Genomic DNA, 24,925 nt, shown 5'->3' on the forward strand with positions numbered 1-24,925 from the left:
TTTAAATTTAAGTCCTGACATTTAAAACGATAAAATACAGGGAATAAAGTATTTTTTGAATGTCAAGATGTCATACTATAACATATTCATGCCAGTGATATCTTACCTCTTATTGTGTAACTAGGAAGGAACAAGGAATATTAAAAGTGCTGCTTATAATACTACTTTGAAATTAGAACACGTCCTATTAAAAGGTTAAATCTTCAACCAATGTTATCTTATCTCTCGTTATGTAATTTATAATTAAACGTTTAAGTGAGTATACTTTTTAAAATTTTTGATGATTTTCTAAAATTCGTAAATTAAAGTTTTTTTAACCTATTTCATTTTTGCTTAGACTCAGGCTTACTTTTCATTGCTTAGATAATATAATCATCGACTTACTCTATAAGCATCAACATATCAAATTAATGGGTAAAGGAAAACACATCCCTATAAACGGTAACGATTTCCCAATTTTCGAAAAATTGAACAATTTTCAGTTGTAAGTACATGATTGGTTGATTTTAGGTCATTGACCATGTTCAATTTTCAGTTGTATTGTTGGTGGTTGTCAAAGAAAAAGAATTATGCTTGTGATCTTTATTTTCTTATCATAAAATAAAACGCAAAGAGTTGGGTCTCGTGGTACTAAACACCTGCTTCGAAACCTTTTTAAATGTAAAATTGTAAGTTTCAATTTTTTGTGAGGGGTATAAGAATGTCAGAATGAAAAAGAACACGCATTAGTATTAGATATACGAAACGAATTTAACAAGACAAAATAACATAATTAATTGGATGTTACCGAAAAGAATGATTATTAATCTTTAGCTAAATTAAGAATGATGGAGTACTATGCGGGAGGGGCTCAAGGGCCCTTCCAAATAAACCTGACTGCCTTATTTTGATGATAATAAAATCTTTGGGAGTAGCCCTATGTGTGACATATATCTACCAAGAAACTGTTGAAATAAATTGCGCTGCAAATTATTAGACTTGTTCCTTACGCCAAAAATAGCTAAATTAAATGACTCAGATAGACTCACTAGATGCTTACATAGTCGTGATTAATCCTTTAAACGCTACAAGTATGACTATCATACATCTAACTAGAATAAATACTAATAAAATTTTTAGATAGAATAGGTATAATATACAAATTAATATTCCACACACAAACTCTTGCTCCATTCTTAAGCTTGACGGATAAGGAAGATTGTTTTGGGGGGGGGGGGGTAAAACATCCCTCAAAAGCTCCCTAAGCTATCTATCTGTAAGTGATGCTAATTAGAGCAGCAAATTGAGACTCATTCCCATCGGTATTTTCATTTCAACATCTTTTCTTCATTTAATATCTCCATGTTTAATTGATGTTAATGCTTTCTTCATTTCTCAAGTTTTGAATGCTTGCATGAATGAAAAATAAAAATAAAAGAGAAGCCCAATAACCATTTCTATGGAAGAAGAGGGAACCCTTCTTCAAAAAGTTGTTATTCCAATAATCTAGACTCCCTGAAATCCAAAAACATTCAAAATATAATGTTCACATTTGCTCACTCCCTACAGAAAACATAAAACCTTATAAACTATGTAATTTATCTTACAAAGAAACAATGACTAAAACTTCCATATAAAGATTATTTAACTAGTGTTGCATCTCTAACATCTTACATAAATATGACCTTATCTTTTTCAATGAGACGACAACATCAGTCATCATAATTCGTGCTTCAGGTAATTCAGTGCAACAACTTAATGCCAACTCAAAAATTGATGATATATGTGCTAATATATTGTTGATATTTGAATTCCCTTTTGGTAGCAAATTGACATCTAGAATATTGATGATTGAATGTGGTGTTGATTTGCTAACCCAATCTTTCAAACCAAGATCTTCCTCAAACATTTCATCGGTTGGCTTCTTCCTTGTAAATATCTCCATTAGCATGATACCATAGCTATACACATCTCCTTTGAAAGAAACCACTCCTTTTGATCCATACTCTATATGTCAAAAGAGAATATATGGTTTTTCGTTAAACTTTACTTTTGTATAGCTAATACAAATTTTTGCATATAGGAATGGAAAATTTATGTCAATCATTGTATAATATAAAATTTCACATAGAATAATAAAAAACAGACATAATTGAACTAAGATATTATTATTAAATTATTACCTGGTGCCATATAGCCAACTGTAGCTAATGTTTTTGTACGAGTTTCCAATTGTCCTTCACCTAATAGTTTAGCCATACCAAAATCACTAAGATGAGCCACCATATCTTCATCCAACAAAACATTACTTGGTTTTATGTCACAATGAACAATTGGAGTAGAAATACCATGATGAAGATACTCTAATGCAGTTGCCACATCAACCATTATATTCAACCTTTGTAGGATATCTAAACAGTAGTTATGAGAGTACAACCATCTATCAAGGCTTCCAGTTGACATGAATTCCATTATTAGAGACTTGAAATCATCATTCGAGCAACAACTAATGATCTTAATGAGATTACGGTGGCGTAAATTGCACATAGCTGCACATTCAATATCAAAACTTCTCAATGCTTCTTCCATGTCTATGTTAAATACTTTGACAGCAACTATCTTTTCATTTGGAAGAATTGCTTTATATACTGATCCAAAACTTCCAGAGCCAAGAAGATTACTTTCATCAAATCTATTTGTTCCCTGTAAAAGCTCATAATAGGATATCCTAGTTGGTGCATCCAAATTGGTTAAATCCCTTTTGGTTGCATAGTCAGCATCGTCTCTGTTATGCTTTAGAAAGATAATGCTTGTAACGACCAAAATGACAACCATGATAGGCACTGAGCATTTTATCACCAGCATCACTTTGTTTGATTTGTGTTTGTTTCCTCTCCTACATGGTTGGACTTGTAGTTGGGATTTCCCACAAAGATTTTTATTCATCATAAAAGATTGAGCAGTAAAATTTTGAAAAGGACCACCATTTGGAATTTCTCCATCCAACAAATTGTAAGAAAGATTAATGTATTTAAGATTGAGTAATGACTCTAAGGACTTTGGAATCACACCAGATAAATAATTATGGGAAAGGTCCATGGACTCTATGCTTATCATGCTACTAAATGATTGAGGAATAGACCCTTGTAATTTGTTGTTAGCCAAAGATAGAGTTATCAAGGTTTGCAAGCCACCCATAGTTGTAGGGATGCTTCCTGAAATCTGGTTTCTTGACAAGTTCAACAGTATAATTGCTCTAAAGTTTGATAACTCTGGCGATATTGATCCACTCAATGCATTGGACGATATGTCTAAAACTAAGATATCTTTGAGACTCCAGAAAGAAAAAGGTATATGAGACATCAATTTGTTGGAGCTAAAATTCAACTTCCGCAAAGAAGTATTCCTGAGACATCCTGGTAATGCTCCCGAAAACATGTTGTTGGCAAGATACAACTCACTTAGACTTTTGAGTTGGCAAAGTTCATTTATGATGGAACCCTGCAATCTGTTGTTGCTGAGACTTAAACGTTGAAGTTTATGTAAGTTGCTAACTCTGTCTGGAATCAACCCAGTCAAATCATTCCCATCCAAAGCTAAGTCGAACAAGTTTTTTAAATTTCCAATGACATTGGGTATAGATCCATTTAATTTATTCAATGACAAATTTAACTCAATGAGCTTAGAAGCATTTGATATGCTGTTTGGAATTTGTCCAATTATCTCATTATCATTCAGTAGTAAATTCTCCAAGTTGGGAAGGCCAATCCCTAAATATGATGGGAGAAGGCTAGAGAGGGAATTACTGCCAAGGCTTAAGTATTTCAATGTTGAAATGGTGAATATACTGAAAGGAATAGGTCCACTCAAATAATTTGATCCCAAATCTATGATTTCAAGTTTAACAAGACCGCCTATGTCCTTGGGTATAAAACCTGCCAAAAAAAAAGATCTGTAAAAAGAAACCGAAACAGGTAATAGTGTTTGCGGATAACATGGTAAAATATGTTGAATGATATAGGTGAATGTTGAAATGTTGAATATATTAAAAGGAGTAGGTCCTTTCCAATGATATAGAGTCCAGCTTGACACATTAGGTTTATCGAGTTAGCCTGTGCTTTATGTACAAAATCTGGTCGTAAAAAATTGATGGAAATCATGACTTCCATATAATTCAATAATGATTTGATAGGACATTAATGAATTTACGAAATAGAAAAGAAACAGTTCAAAAAAACTTGCAAAAGAAAATTAAACAGTAAACGGATGTATTCTCTAATTACGGTGCAGGAGGGGAGCAGTAGAACATGCTAGTGCGTGTGCGTAACATGTGCGGCTCATATATATGGTATTTAGCTTTTCAATGAACAGAGTATAAATCATATGGAACAGAATACTTAAATATTATATTTTGTCAACAACAAATGTCATTTTAAATTTATTCTATTCAAGAAAATGATTAAAAAAGTAAAAGTAAGACATAACAATATCATGATTATAACAATATCATTTTAATCTGCTTTTTCACTAATTTATCTCCCTAAGAATATGTGTTGGTGCAGTTAAATTAAAAAAAATTGTTTATACTTTACTCAACAGAGCTAATTTGAAAATATTTATTTAATTTCACAACGTGTAGAATAATTCTTCTTTAAACAAAAACGAATTTTTTGCCCAATTAAACATAAATGAATTTAAATGAAGAGATTTACTTGTTGAACAATTGAAAATAATATCTCGTATCATTGTTCATCAGTTTGAGTTATATTTAAATTTTTATTTAATTTTTATATTATAATTTTAATTGATTTTTATACTTATTTAAATATTTTTTTAATGAAAATTTTTAATTCTCATGCTGTGATTTTTTTAAAAGTATCAATATAATTTTAATTCTAATTAAATGATAGATTGTTATGCATATGCGTGCACGTGCTCACACACAGGCTCCAAATTTGTGTTTACTTTAACATTAATTTTACCATATTATACAAAAACTGTCAAATATTATTAACAATGGTATGTTTAGAATAATTCTCAGACTTACATTAAATATATTAAAATATTTCAAGAAATATTCATTTCAACCCAAAAGCATAAAATACGGAAATAATTTTTTTATTTATTTAAAACTTTGTGAAAATTTTGAAATAAGAAAAATTAAGAAAATCATAATTAAAATTACTGTGAAAATGACTTGTATAATTTTTTAAGAAATAAAAATTTTTATACTGTAATTGTTCAATAAATATTTAATTTGGAATTAATGAACTTAAAAATAAAAAATATAAATAGAAGTTAAAGAGATAAAGAATTTACTCTGGAATAAAAGAGAGAACAAGTGCACATGGTGATTTTGGGCGCACCCATGCACGCACACATATGCAGGTTGCATACTTTCTCCATTCGGTTGATTTTGCGTATTTTTCTAATTTCATATTTAATAATTATTCAAAACTTATTATATGGAAAAATTTTATTGTAAAAGCTTTAGATGGAAAAATTTTATTGTCAAAGCTTTACTTAATTTCACAAATAATTGACCGTGGAACAGTTTCTCTTTAAATCCAACTAAATTCAAACTATTAGATTCAATTACTTGACTGACTATTAAAAACATCTTGTGTTTTCGTTTTTTAGTTTGAGTTTAAATTTTCAGCTCAAAAAAGTTTGAGTTTAAATTTGGTTTAAAAAGGACAAAATTCCCTGTCCCACGTAAGAGCTTTTCTCTCTCCTCTGTGAGAGTTAATTACGGCTGTTTATCATTGATCTTGTATTTCTGAGGGAATTTTGCTCCACCACCCACTCCGACGGAGTTTCGAAGAATGACTATGTTATGGCGCATTGTTGTGACGTAAATTTTTGAGGGCCTGGTGCAGGCTTAAGGAGTTTTTAGTGGATGTGTGAGTTTTTGCAATAGTGGAAGGAAGCACGAGTGGTTTGTGTCAGAAGGATGGTGAGATGGAGGTGAAATTGATATGGACGATAAAAGAGCAAAGGAAGATTAATGGAGGTGCATTGGTAGGGAAATTGGCGACTGAGAAGAGTTTGAATAGAATCACAACGATTCATATGATCAGAAAGGGCTGGAATCTGATCAAGAATGAGGATATAGAGATACTGGATGTTGATAAGCACGTGTTCATATTTGAATTCAAACATCGATCGGATTATCTGCGTATTTTGAATGGAAGGCCATGGTTGATAAAAGTGATTTGCTTAATGTTCAGCCTTGGGAAGAGGATATGGTAATTAGCGAGGTTAATTTGAGAAGTGCCCTTTGTGGATTCAGTTCCATGGCTTACCACAGGGAGCTTTGGATATTGAGAATGCTGTAACTCTCATATCGCTGATTGGTGATGTTGTGATGGTAGAAGATACAAGGAAGAATGACTCATTCATTCGTATATTCTTATGAGTCAGAGTCTGGTAGATCTGAAGAGACATTGGTTACTAGAATGTGGACGTCTAAACCAGATGAAGATCCTATACAGAATAAAGCAAGGCATAAATGCTTACAGATTTTTTGTTTCAAATGTGGTAGAATTGGACATGAATTTAGAAGTTGTGTGTTGTTGAGTGAGAAAGGCTTGAGCTGCGAGAGGAAATTTGGCAGTTGGTTGAGTGTGCAAACTGCCAAAAATATAGATGAGGCTATTAGAGTTTGAAGAGAAGGATGGGAGGAATATGATGAAGCTTTTGCAAGAAGAGATTCTCCTGTAATTACTGAATTTCAAATTGATGTCAGGAGGAAAGGGAAGGATGTTCTGGAGAAGTTCGTAGGGGAGAAGGATTGTGAAGTGATAGGAGCTTTACAAAGAAAGGAGAACTCACTAGTTGAAAAGGAAAATATGAGCAGTATGAATTCAAATGTGACTGAGAGGCCACAGGAATGTAAGGGGAATAGTTAAAAAGTTGAGTTGGCAAAAAGAAGGATTGATTTGGAGAAGTTGAAGGAAGCAAAGATAACTGGCAGTGTTCTGAAATGTAACTCTAATAATATAAAGGCACGGAGTGTGGAAGTGAAGAGTAGGGGGGATCTTTTGAAAGCAATTGTGGTTGATGGAGATGCCTCTCCAATGTCAGAGGTTATTGCTAGTTTGAAGAAGGTAAAGTTGAAGAGAGGATTAGTGGAGGAAGTGGATTGCAATCGAGTAAAAGAAGAAAGTTGTGTTTTGAGAGTAATCCTAATGAATCTGTGAAAAACAAACAAACTATCAAAAACAAAAGAGGTTGTGGTAGTATTAATTTGATTAAACGCCAAATGAGAAGGGAGGCAGGAGAAGGGGAGGGAGGAGTCAAGGAGGCCCTGGTTTAATTGAAACGGAGACAGTGGAGAAGCTTTTGAGTCAAAGTATGATGAATTGTGCTTAAGATCTTAGTGGTTGGCCTAAAACAGCCACTAAGGGGCCATGAAAATCCTAGCACGGAGCTATCAAGGTCTGGAAAGAGCCTTGACAGTTAAGAAGTTGAAGGAAGAAATTTTTTAAACACAAACCTTCTATAACCTTTCTAATGGAAACAAAGATGAAGAAAGAAAAGATTGGTAGAATTAAAGAGACGTGCAGAATGGAGGAGGAATTTTATGTGGAGTGTAATATCCCTAATTTCAAAGCTAGCAATTACTAAGATGTTTAGGAGGCTTAAAGAATTATTTAAGGCCTCAGAAAAATAATTATTCCATAAAACCTATTTTCGGGCAAGAAAATCAAGAAAGGAATAATTATTAAAAATAGACAAGAATAATTAAGGAAAAGTTATAGATGATCATTTTGGGAAATAAAAAAGTTTATGGAAGATTTTATTTTCCAAAGAGGTTAGAAATAATTTAAAAGCTAATTTCCAAAATTAAAGAGTTATTTTCTTGAGCAATTCAAGAAAAATGGTTAAAGGTTGATTTTTAGCCTAAAAATTTTAGGACAACTATTTTATGAGTTAAGAAAGTTAAATGAGGAGAAAAGTTCATATAATGTGTTCAGATTAATTTTTGAGAGTTGTTTAATAAGGAAATATCAAATAAAAAAGGGAAAAAGAAATAGTTAACTCATTACCCATGGGTTGAAAGTTATGTGGGGCACATTCCAATTAGAAGCCCAACTCGTGGGTAAATTCCAAAATTTCCTTTGCCATGACATCTCTGCTTCTTCTCTATATAGAGCACACTTTGCCCTCACTCCACTCGCGCACAAACATGAAAAGGGAGGGGCAGAGAGGGTGCGATTTGGTGGCAGAAGAGACAAGGAGGAAGAAAGAAAGGGAAAGAGGAAGATTCGACGCATATAAGCTAGGATCCAACCAAGGTAAACCTTCTAATGCTCCTCCTACCCTCTTTCTCAGCGTTAGAATACTACTTGGAGAGTTACAGTGACCGTAAGTTGTTGTTGAGGGGAAGGGGGAAACATCGACAGATTTAAGAGATGCTTTATAGGAGTAGAATAAAGCTTAAGTAGGAATTTTGTGGTGTGCATGCGTTTGTTCTGTTCTGACTTTTGATTGCCGAGACCGAGAATCTCTTGTTTCTTCTCTATTATATTGACTATCATAAAAAGGGGTTCTTGAATTTAGATGACCGATTTTGTGTTTAGATAAGAATGGCATAAAATAATCGCATGCTTGTGTATGTGTGCGTGTATGGTATCGATGGATTAATGCTTGGGACTGTGAGGTTTGAATTCTGAAATTTAAGAGCTGGAATAAGTTTATTCATTGAAATTATTGTGAATATGTCGTGATAATTCAAGGTCGCGTGGTTATTGGATCAAAAGTACTAATTGCTGTCTTTGATTCTCTCTTGCTAGTTTTGCTTAATCAGTTTAATCTTGGAAATTTAATACTCAAGGTGGCTTGGTATTGATTATTCTCATTAACTCAAGTCTAAAGGGTGGCTCTTGGAGTCTTTTGAAGCTAGCTAACTCCCAAATTAATTGAAGTAATGATTGTCTAAACTATTGTGCTAGAGGATTGCCATTTCATTGTCATCGCTTGTTAGTTTTCATATTTCATTTCACTCCTACCATTTTTAGAAACTAAAAACCCAAAAATATTTTACTCTTTTTGCATTTTAATTTTTTGCCAAATACTTGGTTAAAAAATAAAAAACAATCCTTTTCCAAGTCAATTTTTATAGTTTTGCATACTTAGCTACTTAGGAATTTCTCTAAAGGCTCCCTAAAGTGAATACGACCCAGATTTTGAACTATATTACATTAATCGGTTTATTTTGAAGTGGACTTAAGGTGACTAATGGATTTTTCTTCACAAGAAAGTGTCCAATGGTGTCTCACTACTTTTTTTGATGGTGATGCTTTATTTTTTGTGAATGCAAGAAAGCAGAATTGTAAAATGTTGAAAGGCATATTAGATTGCTATTGTAAGGCTTCAGGACTAGCAATCAATTTTGATAAGTCCTGTTTGTTTTTCTCAAAGAACACAAGCGAGGATTTTAAGAGGAAAGTATATGAGGTTTGGATCTTTAAAGCAACTAGTGATAGTCCTAGTAAATATCTGGGAATGCCAATGATGTGGGAAAGTCAAAGTCAGAGGCTCTTTTGTTTGTTAAAAACAAGTTTAGTTTGAAATTACAGAGACAGAAACAAAAGTTGTTGATGTTTTCTGGGAGGGAAGTGATGATTAAGGTAGTAGCAAGCACAGTACCTGTGTTTCCTATCTCCTGTTTCAGATTTTCAAAGAAGGTTTGTGTTGAATTGGATAGCATGATGTCAAGGTTCTGGTAGGGTCAGAGGGAACAAGAAGGTAGAATACACTAGAAATCTTGGAGTTCGCTAAGCCTTTCAAAAAGTGAAGGTGGAATGGGTTTTAGGAATCTAGAGTTGTTTAACAAAGCTCTCCTTGCTAATACTACATGGAGGTTGGTTCAAAATACAGATGCTTTATGGTGTAGGATTTTAAAGGGTTTGTATTTTTCGGATAGTGACTTTTCGCAAGCAAAGCAAGGTTAGAGATACTCTTCAGGTTGTCTAACATTTTAGAAGGAAGAGATTTAATTAAAAAAAAGATCTTTGTTGGAGAGTAGGGACTGGAGAGAGGATCAGAGTTTTTGTTGACAATTGGATTCCTGATGCTAATGGGTATGCATTGGCTTCCAGAGATTTGGATGAAGAAAAAGAGAGTTTGACTGTGAAGAGCTTAATCAGGAATAATTCTTGGTGCTTTGAAGCAATGAAAGATTGATTCAGTGATGAAGATAAAGCTCTCATTAACTCTTTTAATACTGCTGGATCAAATTTGGCAGATAAGTGTCTTTGGATGATAAGTAGAGATGGTAATTATTCTCTGAAGTTGGGGTATAGGGTAGCTAACTTTAGGCAGAGAAGACGGTGGAAGATTGAGAGATCCAGGAGGTATCTAAACAGCTGTGGAATCAATTGTGGAGGCTGAAGATCCCTCCTGAGGCAGCTCATTTTATGTGGAAAGTAGTGAGTGGAGCTTTGGCCATCAAGGAAGCTCTTTTTAGAAGAAAATACTCTAGTACACCTACCTGATATTTGTAGATGTCAGGTGGAATCAATTAAGCATGCTTTATTTTTACGTCTATGGGCTGAGAGATGTTGGTTTGGGTTACCTTTGTCACTAAGATTCAATAAATCAAGATGTGTGATGTGGCCAGGTGGATGGAGGAATCGATGAATCAAAAGATGGGACATGATGATTTTAGTATCACTCTTTTGCTACCACCTGCTGGAAAATTTGGAAAGCTGGGTGCAGGCATATTTTTGGATGCTATTAGATGTGTAGCAAGGGTGTTAAGGCTAGTTAGAGATTATGATGGGGCTCAAAAACAAAGGGGGAGACATAAGATGGAGGGCAATGGTGTTGAAAGAGCGAGAATTTGGAGGGCACCTGAGAATGGAGCAATCAAGTTGAACTTGGATGCTTCTTTCAAGTTATTTGATATGGCTGCTTCTATAGGGTTGTTGGGAAGAGATGAGAATGGTGTGTTTGTTGGTGGTTTGGGAATGAAGGTTAAGGCATATTCAGTTCTTATTGCAAAACCTTGGCAATCCTGGAAGCTTTAAATTGCAGTGAGAGGTGGGAAGAAAAGAAGGTGATAGTTGACACTGATTGTCAAGAGCTGTTTCACAGATTGAGAGCTTCTGAATTCAAGGGATGCGAGTTGAGCTGTGAAGATGTCATGCTAAGCAGCTATTCAAAGTTGTCTTTGTCTTTGGTTTTGGCAAGGGCAATAGAGCTGCTGACTGTTTAGCAGCAGAGGTTTTAAAAGGAGTAGTACCAAAAGGATGGTTTTCTGAACCACCACCCTTTTTGTTTCATATTCTGCAGCATGATTTTGAGCTTTCTAGGACTGGTATTGGCTAACTACTTAGAGTAATTAAGAGATAGATAAAATCTTTGAAAAAAAGGACATACAAAAGTAAAACGAGTTAATATTCAAATATAATTCCTTTAAAATCTCATTGATTGTGCATAATTGGTCCCTGTCTTTGGTTTCTCACAAGGGCGGTAGACCTACTGATTATTTAGCAGCAGAGGTTTTGAAAGGAATGGTACCACAAGGATGTTTTTCTGAACCACCCTTTCTATTTCATATTCTGGAGCATGATCTTGAGCTTTCTAATTGTGACTCTTTATCTGGTATTGTCTAACTACTTGTTGCTTGTTGTTCTTTGTTAAGTGTTGTTTTGTTGTTCTACTGGTATGTTGAGTTGTATGCTAGGATTTTCTTGAGTGTTTGCTTTGGCTTCGGCTATTAGTTATTTGCGCATTGCCAATAAATCATGTGTTGCCTATAGCATTAAACTACTTATTCGGCAGTTTATCCCTCCAGGAAGTTAACATGTGAAAAACTTTAGCTGGAAAAGCTTTGTTTAATTTCACAACATGCAGACCAGTTCTTCTATTTGTTGAACAATTAAAATATCTTATATTATTCTTCATCAGTTTGAGTTATATTTAAATTTTTATTTGATTTCTATATTATAATTTGTAATTGATTTTTATATCTATTTAAAAAAATCTTTTGTTTATTTCAAATTTTTAATTCATATGCTGTGATTCTTTTAGAAAAATGTCGATATAATTTTAATTTTAATTAAATGATAGAGTTGTTACCATGTGTTTGTGTGTGTATAGAAAAGAAGAAATTATCAAATACTACTATTATACAGAAATTATCAAATATTATTAAAAATGGTATGTTTACGAATAATTCTAAAACTGACGTTAAATATATTAAAAAGAATTTCAAGTAATGCTCATTTCAACCAAAAGAGTAAAATGTACCAAGATTTTTTTTTTTAATTTGTTCAAGTCTTTGTAAAATTTAGAAATGAAAAAAAAATTAAGAAAATCATAAATTACACTAGTATTTCTTTTGAAAAATAAAATTTTTTGTACTGTTAATTATTGAATAAGTATTTAATTTGAAATGAACGAATTTGAAAAATAAAAAATTGAAAAAGAAGCATAACAGATGGAAAAATGTACTCTAGGGGAAAAAATATAAAATTAAAGTTGTTAGGAAACACATAAAACCTAGAAAAAAGGACCGGCATATAATAAGTATGTATGTTGCATTTAAAGTTGGTTGGACAAGCATTTTATGAGTTTCATTTATTGTATAATTTGCAATTGATCTTTTATACGTATCTAAATAATTTTTGTTTATTGTACATTTTTTAATTACTACGTGGTAATTTTTTTAAAATACTATAATTTTAATTTCAATTAAACAATGTTGAATTGTTGCAACTCATATATACATAATAAATAAGTAAAAACAATTCCAAACTCATCTGTATTTTAATATTATTTAAATATTAAGATGAGAAAAAATAAAATTAAAGTAATTAAGAGACAGAAAAAATCTTGATAAAAAAGTATTGTATGGTTCGGAGTTTTGTCATCAAAGAGTATATGTGAGGATTTTGTTTTTCTTTGTTACAAATTTCAAGACATCCATTTGTTCATGATTGCGATTTTCGAGAAAAACAAAATCTCATTTTACATAAACATATTAAAAAGAAAAGAAAACACTCAAGTAAGTGCGTACCTGTAAATGAGTTAATATCCAAATATAATTCTTTTAAAGATGTGCAGTTGCTTATTGATTGAGGAATGCTTCCCTCTAATCTATTATCATCAACGTCAAAGACTTCAACTAAAGGGAGATGATGACACATTTCTTCAGGCAAATTACCCTTTAAATGATTGGCGCCAAGAAAAATCATTCTCAAAGAAGGCATGTTCCAAAGAAATGAAGGAATTTCACCTATAAATAAATACAAAATATTTGTTAATTACTTGGTAGTATGGCAAGCATGTTCCTAATAAATTCGTCCGTACACAAGCATATAAATAATACGAGGAATTTTGGTAATTAGATACTTAAAATTAGTAGAAAATAATTTATTTTTTGTTGGACTGTAGTTTAAAGGGACTCTTCTAATATTAATGACCAATTGGATGTTAAATTTCTTTCAAAGAAGAATTGCTGAAGAGCAGAGATTATGGAATTAATCTCACCAAATCTAAAATGAACATCCAAATTATTTATATTCTATATTATAGTTATTGAAGTACTTAAAAAGGCTCTAACTTTAAGATCTGAGGATGAATTCATTATAGGCAAAAAAAAAAAAAAAGGGCTGAAATTTTAGTTTTTCTTTAAGGAATTAAAATACTTTTAGTTACAAATTTTGGAGATAAAGCATAAAATTAAAGATGGAATTTCACCTGTTTTAATATAAAAGTGGATGAGATGCGAATTATGTAAATGTTAATGAGAGAATTAGAAATATTATGAAATCTTTTCAAGTACAAGTCCTATCATCAAATAGAAACAAACAATATATTGATAGCCGACACATACTTATTCTACTGATCCAAAATTAAATTTTATTTCTCTTTTTAAAGACATTTTTGCTGGGGCAAAAATTGGGAGGTATCCCTGAAGATTGCTATACCACATCACACACTGATAGTCCACAAAGTCTCTCAGACCGGTTTTTACAGGGCTTCTCTAATTTTTTTTAATGATCTAACATTATATTTTATTTCTCTTTTCAAGGATTTCTATTATGAATGCAAAACCTTTAGTAAGCTTCTCATGATTGTTTAACATGAATGAAAGAAATGAAAAGCAAAATCTCAATTTTAAAATTATTTTTCATTCGAGAGATAAAAACAAAAACAAGAACAAAAACACACACATACACGATCTAAGACAATCATATAAGTAAAACTATTACCTTGCAAATTGTTGTTGCTAAGAGAAAGCATTTCGAGGTTTGTCAAATTTCCAATCTCACTTGGAATAATTCCTGGACAAAGTATATATGAAGCCATTTTATTGATCAAAATATACAAATGACGTGGTAGATTAAGACTAGAATTTTAAAAAAAAATTTGTTTTTTCACATTTTAAATATAGCAAGTGGTCCCATCAGTGCATGATCTTACCTTTTCTTTATTTTGGCATCGTAATATTGTTTGCATATAATATACACAAATAATAAATAAACTTCATGTGTCTTACGTACTAATTTCAAAAACTTGAACATGTGTGCTATACTATTGATCCATGCATAAATGTTAGAAAGGGAGAAGGCAAATTTCCTCTAACCATCAAATTTCTTACCTTCTAATATTGCAAATGAGTACATTAAGTTTAACTATATAACTTTTATGCATTGCCAATTAATCATGCACAGCATAAAGCATTAGACTGCTTTTTCAGCAATTTATCTTTGATGAAGAAATTTGTTTTGTGCAGTTTTAGCGAGAAATTATTAAGTAAACTTTGCTGAACAAAAAAGTTCCAAAATAATGTTTAATGAATCGACATTTTTTTTATGTAATCTCCCATGTTTTTTCCCTCATGTTGATTTTTCATACTTCTTTTAATTTTAAAATAAAATAATGATTAAGAAGTTATTAGTGGAGAGTTTCATCTTGAAGATAATTATTATCAATTGAACGTACTGAATAATTTCACTTTATAATCATTCACAATTGATATTTTATAATTATTTTATTTAAATAAATTTCTTGTTTATTGTAATAAATAAGGAAAAACGCACCTGCAAACTTTTATGTTTTTAGTATTAAACTTATCCCCTCCTACAAATAAGTCGATAACTTGCCTTAAATATAACAAAAGAATTTCAAGTAATACTCATTTCGATTCGGAAGAGTAAAATACAAAAGAAAAATTATTCTTTACATTAATTTCAACTCTTTTAAAAAAATTTAAAATAAAAAATTATCAAAATCATAAATTATACTTTACATGACATGATTAATATATTGGATAATTATCTAATTTTTTGTTGGTAAGAATCAGTTAATTTGAAATTAATAAATTTGAAAAATAAAAAATTACATGCGGGCAAGTGCGCACATTATACGCTGAGTACTCAAGAAATTCTGTTTTTGAAGTGGGCCCATCAACTCAGTTGAAGAAGTTATGATCCTATCTTTCCGTTATTTTGGGATTATACAAAGGGCAAATGGCAAATAAGACCCCCAATATGTGAAATTATGATTTGGGACCCTTAATTTGAAAAATGACAAATAAAGACCCGATCTCATATTGCAAATATGAAATCTTGATGAAATTTTTGAAATGCCCCTCAGCCAAATTATGATTTAGTTTACTGAAGTTGTCATTCGCTAGGCATGTTCCAAAGAAATGAAGGAATTTCACCTATAAATAAATACAAAATATTTGTTAATTACTTGGTAGTATGGCAAGCATGTTCCTAATAAATTCGTCCGTACACAAGCATATAAATAATACAAGGAATTTTGGTAATTAGATACTTAAAATTAGTAGAAAATAATTTATTTTTTGTTGGACTGTAGTCTAAAGGGGACCCTTTCAATATTAATGGCAAATTGCTGAACATCAGAGACTATGAAATTAATCTCATCTAATGTAAAATGTACATCCAAAGTATTTAAAAAGGCTCTAACTTTAAGATATGAGGATGAATTCATCATAGGCAAAAAAAAGGGCTGAAATTTTAGTTTTTCTTTAAGGAATTAAAATACTTTTAGTTACAAATTTTGGAGATAAAGCATAAAATTAAAGATGAAATTTCACCCGTTTTAATATGAAAGTGGATGAGATGGGAGTTATGTAAATGTTGACGAGAGAATTAGAAATATTATGAAATCTTTTCAAGTACAAGTCCTATCATCAAATAGAAACAAACAATATATTGATAGCCGACACATACTTATTCTACTGATCCAAAATTAAATTTTATTTCTCTTTTTAAAGACATTTTTGCTGGGGCAAAAATTGGGAGGTATCCCTGAAGATTGCTATACCACATCACACACTAATAGTCTACAAAGTCTCTCAGACCGGTTTTTACAGGGCTTCTCTAATTTTTTTAATGATATAACATTATATTTTATTTCTCTTTTCAAGGATTTCTATTATGAATGCAAAACCTTTAGTAAGCTTCTCATGATTCTTTAACATGAATGAAAGAAATGAAAAGCAAAATCTCAATTTTAAAATTATTTTTCATTCGAGAGATAAAAACAAAAACAAGAACAAAAACACACACATACACGATCTAAGACAATCATATAAGTAAAACTATTACCTTGCAAATTGTTGTTGCTAAGAGAAAGCATTTCGAGGTTTGTCAAATTTCCAATCTCACTTGGAATGATTCCTGGACAAAGTATATATGAAGCCATTTTATTGATCAAAATATACAAATGACGTGGTAGATTAAGACTAGAATTTAAAAAAAAAAATTGTTTTTTCACATTTTAAATATAGCAAATGGTCCCATCAGTGCATGATCTTACCTTTTCTTTATTTTGGCATCGTAATATTGTTTGCATATAATATACACAAATAATAAAGAAACTTCACGTGTCTTACGTACTAATTTCTAAAACTTGAACATGTGTGCTATACTGATTAATCCATGCATAAATATTAAAAAGGGAAAAGGCAAATTTCCTCTAACCATCAAATTTCTTACCTTTTGATATTGCAAATGAGTACATTAAGTTTATTATATAGCTTTTATGCATTGCTAATTAATCATGCATGGCATAAAGCATTAGACTACTCTTTCAGCAATTTATCTCTTTTGAAGGAATTTGTTTTGTGCAGTTTCAGTGAGAAATTATTAAGTATACTTTGCTGAACAAAAAAGTTCCACAATAATGTTTAATGAATCCACATTTTTTTATGTAATCTCCCATGCTTTCTCCCTCATGTTGATTTTTCATACTTCTTTTAATTTTAAAATAAAATAATGATTAAGAAGTTATTAGTGGAGAGTTTTACGTTGAAGATAATTATTATCAATTGAACGTACTGAATAATTGCACTTTATAATTATTCACAATTGATATTTTATAATTATTTTATTTAAATAAATTTATTGTTTATTGTAATAAATAAGGAAAAACGCACCTGCAAACTTTTCTGTTTTTAGTATTAAACTTATCCCATCCTACAAATAAGTCGCGATTCGGAAGAGTAAAATACAAAAGAAAAATTATTCTTTACATTAATTTCAACTCTTTTAAAAAAATTTGAAATAAAAAATTATCAAAATCATAAATTATACCTGAGATGACATGATTAATATCTTGGATAATTATTTAATTTTTTGTTGGTAAGAATCAGTTAATTTGAAATTAATAAATTTGAAAAATAAAAAATTACATGTGGGCAAGCGGGCACATTATACGCTGAGTACTTAAGAAATTCTATTATCGTAGTGGGCCCATCAGCTCAGTTGATAAAGTCATGATCCTATCTTTCCGTTATTTTGGGATTAATAAAGGGCAAATAGAAAATAAAGACCCCTAATATGTGAAATTATAATTTGGGACCTTTAATTTGGAAAACGGCAAATAAAGACCCAATTTCATATTGCAAATATAAAATCTTGGTGAAATTTCTGAAATGCTCCTCAGCCAAATTATGATTTGGTCTACTGAAATTGTCATTCGTCAAAATAAACTTGTCATTTGACATACTCTCAGCCAAGTTGTGATTTGATTTGCTAAAATTGTCATTTGCTAAAGTAAACTTATCATTTTTCATAGTCAACTAGTCATTTGACTGAGGGGCATTTTAGACATTTTACCAAGATTTCATATTTGCAATATGAAATCGAGTCTTTATTTGCCATTTCCAAATTAAGGGTCTCAAATCACAATTTCACATATTGGGAATCTTTATTTGCCATTTTTTCTTGTATAAACGAATGAAATGACCAAAAATAAAATTTCATTTTTGTTATGGGGATATTTGGATTAAAGTTTTGAAAATAATTTTATGGTGTACGAGAAAAATTATAGGCTACCATCAATTCATAATTTGATCTTTTAATATTTTGGGATTGTAGATTACTATTATATTTAAACCCCGTAATGACTATGTATATGTAGATACAATATTAATAAAATGATAGAAAACAAAATCTCATTTTAAATTTATCCTATTAAACAAAATGACTAAAAAACAAAAGAATAAAAGTAAGATATAATAATCTCATTGATTATGAAGAGCTTGACATCCAAATATAATCAATTACCAATAACTGCTTGTGAAAAAGATTGAATTGAAAGGACTTGTAAGAATAAAAATAAACAGGTCATAAAAAGTATTTCAAGAAATGAAAAAAAATAAGAAAATTATAAATTACACTCAAGGTGAAATGACTAGTATTGCTTTTGAAAAATAAAAGTTTTTATACTGTAATTAATGAATAAGTGTTTAATTTGAAATTAATGAATTTGAAAAATAAGAAATTGAAAAGAAGCATAACAGATAAAAAATGTACTCTACAAAGTTTTCTCAGACCAGTTCTGGCAAGGCTTCCCCACTTGTTTTTAATAATCCAAATTATGTTTTATTTCTCTTTCCAAGGATTTCTGTTACGAATGCAAACTTTTCAGTAGGCTTCTCTTGATTCTTTGGCATGAATGAAAAAAATGAAAAGGAAAATCTCATTTTAAAATTATTTTTCATTTGAGAGATGAAAAAAACAAAAACAAAAACACACAACACAGTCTAAGACAAATCATATAATTAAAACTACAACCTTGCAAATTATTGTAACGAAGAAATGATTCCTGGAGCCATTTTATTGATCAGAGTATATAAATGATGTTTTAGATATCAAGTGGTGCCATCAGTCCATGACCATGACCTTACCTTTTTTTTATTTTGGCATTGTAATATTGTTTGCATATAATATACATTAAATAAAAAAAGAAACTTCATAAATATTAAAAAGAGAGAAAGCAAATTTCCTCTAACCATCAAATTTCTTTCCTTTTAATATTGCAAATGAGTGCATTAAGTTTAACTATAATTTTTATGCATTGCCAACTAATCATGTACGGCATAAGACATTAGAATAGTATTCAGCAATTTATCTCTGCATGAAGGATTTTTTTATTTTTGTGTGTGTGCAGTTTTAGTGAGAAATTCTGAACAAAAAAGTTTCCACATAATGTTTAATGAGTCCACATTTTTTTGGTGTAATCCCACCTACTTTCTTCCCCGTGTTGATTTTTCATACTTCTTTTAAATTTCAAATTAAAATAATTATTAAGAAACTATTAGTGGAGAGTTTTTCTTTTTTTTTTTGTGAAAAGCTTTATTTAATTTTATAAAGAATTGAATGTACTGAATACTTCCACTTCAATATGAATGACTTAAAATAAAACAATTTAATTATTTGTGAGACTATTTAAAACATGTTATATGCTCATCTTTTTTATGAGCTGTTTTTCTCAACTAGTTTGAGCTCAACTACAGTTGAACTTGTGTTTATTGGATTATTATTGCGTTTAATTTTTTTTTTAAATTGAATTCTTTATAATTATTCACAATTGATATTTTATACTTAGTTTATTTAAATAAATGTTTATTGTACTACTAATAAATAAGAAAAAACACAACTGCAAACTTTTCTCTTTTTAGTATTAAACTTGTCCTACCATAGAAAAATTTTCATATATTACTAACTCCGGCATGGCTAAAAACAAGTCGAGAACTTGCGTTAAATATAACCAAAGAACCTCAAGTGATACTCAAATCTAACAAGTCGAGAACTTGCCTTCAAAATAACAGGCTACTATCAATTCATAATTTGATCTTTTAATATTTTGGGATTGTAAATTATTATTCATATTTAAATCTCATTATGGATATGCATGGAGTTGTGTTGATTAAAGGCTTAAAATTATTAGGAAATAATTTAGTTTTTATTGGAAAGCAATTTAAAAGGGACTTTTCTAATATCAAATAATTCGAAATTAAAATTTCTTGTAAAGAAGAAATGCTAGAGGCAGATAATGGAATTAATTTCACCTATTTAAAACGAACAACCAAATTATTTATATTTTGCATTTAAGTTTTCTAAACCCTGTGTAGAACAACATAACTTTTTCCTGATACAAATTAGTTAAGAAAAATGGATTGTGTAAAACATATCATGTATACTAGAATCTTCATCACTCTTAAAGCAATTTCAGCTAAAACATTTTGCAAACATTAAAGAACAAGCATATTACATATAAGATTACATATAAGATTCCGCTCTTATACTATTTATAATGTTTTATCATTCTATATTATTATTAGATAATATTTTTCTAATTTTATTTAAGATATATTCCCTTTACATGTCATAAGAACATATGTGATTGACACAGACAAGAAAACGCAGGAGAAAGTGAAAAATAAGAACAGAAGGAATGTGACTGGCACAAATGCTGGTTAGTTTATTTTTCAATGATTCAGTATTTCATTTTGGGATGAAGAGAAAGAGTCAAGTTCCATGTCTTTAGAAGTAATCTAATAAAAGTATTATTCATTAAATTTGTGACGCAAATTCGTGACTTACCAAAATTTAAGACAATCATATAATAATTAAAACTCTTACCTTGCAAGTTGCTGTTGGAGAGATATAGCCACTGAAGTTTGGTCAAATTTCCAATATCAATTGGTATGTTTCCTCTGTTGAATTTGTTATCTCCCAATTATAATTCTAATAATTCTGTGCATTGATGCCAAGTGGAGGGTATTTTGCCAGACAAATCATTTCCATCTACATAAAATATTTGTAGCTTTGGGAGCCCAGCACACACATTTGTTGGGAGACTCCTAGACAAGTTATTTACTGAAAGTTGAAAGTCTTGCAGCACTGAATTGTTGAATAATGAAGATGGTATTGAACCAACAAGTTGATTATTTCCAAGATACAATTTCTTCAATTGTGAAAGATTCTCAATCTCACTTGGGATGCTTCCTTCAAATATTAGAAGGGAAACGAAGAGAATAATATCAGTAACAATTTTTATTTATAATAAGTTATTATGCACATTAGATAATTTGTATTTTTTAAAAACACATATAGTAAGACTAGCACATTTTTGAGAAATAACACAAATTAATTCTGAATGATAAAACACAACCACAATTATTATTTATAAAAAAGAATAACCCTTTCTATTTGGCTGGGCCATTGACCACAGACCAAATAATTTCGACATGTGATTTGTTGAGAAATTTGGATGGCTTAATGCCAGAAAACATAATGGGCTATTCCCCAAGACCCATTACACTGTGTTTTCTACTTCTTTTTATTTTGTTATCTTTTCAGATTTTATGGATTCATTAATTCATATTAAGTTCCTCCAATAAAAATTAAGAAAACAAATTAAGAGACACATTGAAATCCCAGTGACCCTTGTTCTTCATCATGAGACTCCCAGAAAAATAGTTCTTGCAAACTACACAATTTTTTAAAAAATAAAATTATTCATTTAGATTATCCAAAACAAAATTAAATGTTCCGAGTATATTTCTTCTAAGACAGACTTATTTTGAAAAAATAAATCCTTCAGAAACTTTTTAATGACTACATTTATTTTCAAATATTGATGATGAGCCTTTAGATCCTTTTGGACTAATATTCTTTTCCCCAACCATTTTAAAAATTGGATGACGAACTTTTAATTAAAAAAAGAATAGAAAAATTCTGAAAAAAAAGAACTGCATAAGAATATTAAAAAATTAAAAAAAAAACAATTGAGACAAGCCCGAATTTCTCTAAAAATACCTAACAAACTGTTAAAAGATAGATGAGTTAAGGAATTATATGGATCCAAAGTAATAGAAGATTTAAGAGTAAAAAATACAGATTTATCAATAGAATAATGTTCGTCTCTGCCCAATTAACAAGAGAAAAACAAACGCTACATTTTTCTTTCCATGTTTCGCATTGCAGAATTATAAGGAAAAAAATTAGTTGGATTTTAAAATATCCCTAAATATGTATAAACAGCTAATTACTAAAGACCCAATAAAGAGATAAGATATCATCAATGAAAGTTTTAATGTCGTGTTGTGACCCTAAGTATGGAGGTTGAGCTATTTTGTTAATACTGCTAAGATTATTTATCTAAAATCATTTTCAGAGCATTGAATCATCATCTTAATCATTTTAAAAGAGCCGCCATCCTTGAATGAGATATATATATATATATATATAAATTATTCCACAAGGCCCATTACACATTAATTCTGATAAATTCCTATATGCCATATAAGTTGTATTCACCAAACTGCAAAGATAAGATTATGAGTTTCTTCGATTAACTGTGATTAAGGAAAAAAACTAAGACACATATCAAAATTCAATTGGCCCATACTTTCCATCATGAGACTCCTAGAAAAAATATTTTTGTTAACTACACAATTTTTTAAAAATAAAATTACTATACAATTTAGATTGTTTAAATAAAAATTAAATGTTCCGAATATGCTTTTTGCTAGGCTTACTCATTTTTGAAAAAAAAAACTTCAGAAAATTTGTAATAACGAAATAATAAACATTTATTTTCGAAGATTGATTATGAGTCTTTAGATCCGTTTGGACTGATATTGCAAGTTTATAACAATATTCTTTTGCCCATGGTTTATGACTTCACTATCCATTTTAAAAATTGGTTGACAATTTTTTTTATTTAAAACAGAATAGAAAAATGCTGAAAAAAAGAAATGCACAAAAATATTCAAAAAATAATTTTAAAAAACAATCTAGACAAGCCGGATTTCTCTAAAACATATTTAACAAACTGGTAAAGACCAATAAGCTAAGAAAATTTGTCATCATCCTTGTCACGTTATTTTCCTTGTTTTTTAGATCCAATATTTTTTTAGAGATTTTTTAAGCAACTTATGATCTCACATTTACACGTGCGTGAAACTTATGATATGAACTAAAGGATGGGAAGCAAATCAGAGTTCAAATTTATTTCTATTCCAAAGAGTTAAAAAAAGAAAGCACAGTATTAGACGCATCCGCACATATGGTACTCATAGATTTTGAAAAGTATACCATTTTAATTTTATTCATATTCACTTTGTGATTGAAAAAAAGCATCATATTCCATGTCTTTAAAAGTAATTTAGCAAACTCATTATTCAGCAATATCTTATCAAATATTGGAATATAATTTAATGCAACCATATAATTAAATCACTGAGCTGATTTCAATATACAGTTTTTTTTTACGTGTGACAAGTTATTATGTACATGAGACTACATATATATATATATATTAAAATACAGTAAGACTTGCATATTTTTTGAAAAATGACAAAAATATATTCTAAATGATAAACCACAACTACAATTATTATTTTAAAAGTATAACCCTCTTTCTTCATCTGGGCCAATAGCCATTGCTTAAACCCATTGGATGGACTCATTGATTAACATTAAGAAATATATTGAAACCCGATCGGTCCTTCCTTTTCATCATTCCTATTAAAACACGTTTTTTGGGAGACTCCCAGATAAATTATTTCTATCAACTCTAAAAACTTTTTTAAACAACAACAATTATTAATAAATAATAAAATAAAAATAAAATTTAGATTATCCGATTCAAAATTAAATGTTCCAAATATTTTGTTCTAAGGTTTACTCAACTTGAAAAAAACCCTTTAAAAATTTTTAATGGCAGAATAATAAACACATTTTCAAAAACTTATGACAAGCCTAATATTAGATATGTTATTACACTTGCGGTGTGACTGTATAAACCGTTTCAATTCTCTGATAATGAATGATTTTTTCCCTTTGAAAAATAATAGAAAATATTGGCAAAAATTAAAAAAAATTCATAAAAATAACAGAAAAATTAAAAAATAAAAACAATCAAGAGAACTAGGATAAGATTAAGTTAACCAAATACACTAGTTTAAAACAAAAACAAATATAAATATTAGGAATAATCAAAAACATACCTGACAAACTGTTATAAGACAAACTCAATAACTCAAGGGAAGATAAGTTGGAAATTGTTTGGGGAATGTTTCCTGAAAGCTTGTTACCCGCAAGACGTAAAATCTTCAATCGCTCAAGTCTTCCCACTTCGAGTGGAATGGTCCCTTCAAGTAAATTATCATTACAATCCAAGGTGTTTAGCAGTGTCAGATTAAATATAGATGGTGGAATAAATCCACTAAGACTGTTATTTTGAAGATGTAATTGCTCAAGTGAAGATAAATCTTCTATCCATACTGGAACTTGTCCATGAAAGTCATTGTAGCTCAAATTGAGTAGTTCCAATCTATGCAATTTAACTAGCTCGTTTGGTATTTGACCATGAAAATCGTTGTCACTAAGGTCAAATTCAACAAGGAATGAGAGATTTCCTAGTTGTGGAGATATGGTACCCTTAAGATCTATGCCACCAAGATTCAAGGAGTGGACTCTTCCATGACGAGTATTGCATGTGACACCAATCCAGCTGCATGGAGAAGAAGAGATAGACCAATTAGCTAAGAAATTGTGTGGATCTAAAGTGATGAATGATTTAAAAGCAAGAAGTGCAGATTTGTCGGTAGTGATATTTGTATCACTCCAAGCTAAGGAGGCCATGAAGGAAAAGAGTA

The 24,925-nt window shown here is 30.3% G+C and overlaps 1 protein-coding gene across 1 annotated transcript; it reads right to left on the reverse strand.

The window, feature by feature from the left end:
- Positions 1–1,484: 1,484 nt before the first annotated feature.
- LOC114738494 (receptor kinase-like protein Xa21) lies at positions 1,485–24,925 on the reverse strand. The gene is made up of 7 exons (XM_028926555.1): positions 24,275–24,925; positions 21,016–21,266; positions 20,901–20,931; positions 14,208–14,279; positions 13,010–13,228; positions 2,163–3,914; positions 1,485–1,986 (listed from the first exon to the last, which is right to left on the reverse strand). Exons 1-7 carry the CDS (start codon positions 24,909–24,911, stop codon positions 1,628–1,630), a joined length of 3,321 nt encoding a protein of 1,106 aa, XP_028782388.1. The 5' UTR covers positions 24,912–24,925; the 3' UTR covers positions 1,485–1,627.

This window comes from Neltuma alba, unplaced genomic scaffold, assembly GCF_004799145.2.
Source record: "Neltuma alba isolate B1F8T4 unplaced genomic scaffold, ASM479914v2 tig00013596_pilon, whole genome shotgun sequence".
In the NCBI taxonomy this organism is placed as follows: Eukaryota; Viridiplantae; Streptophyta; class Magnoliopsida; order Fabales; family Fabaceae; genus Neltuma; species Neltuma alba.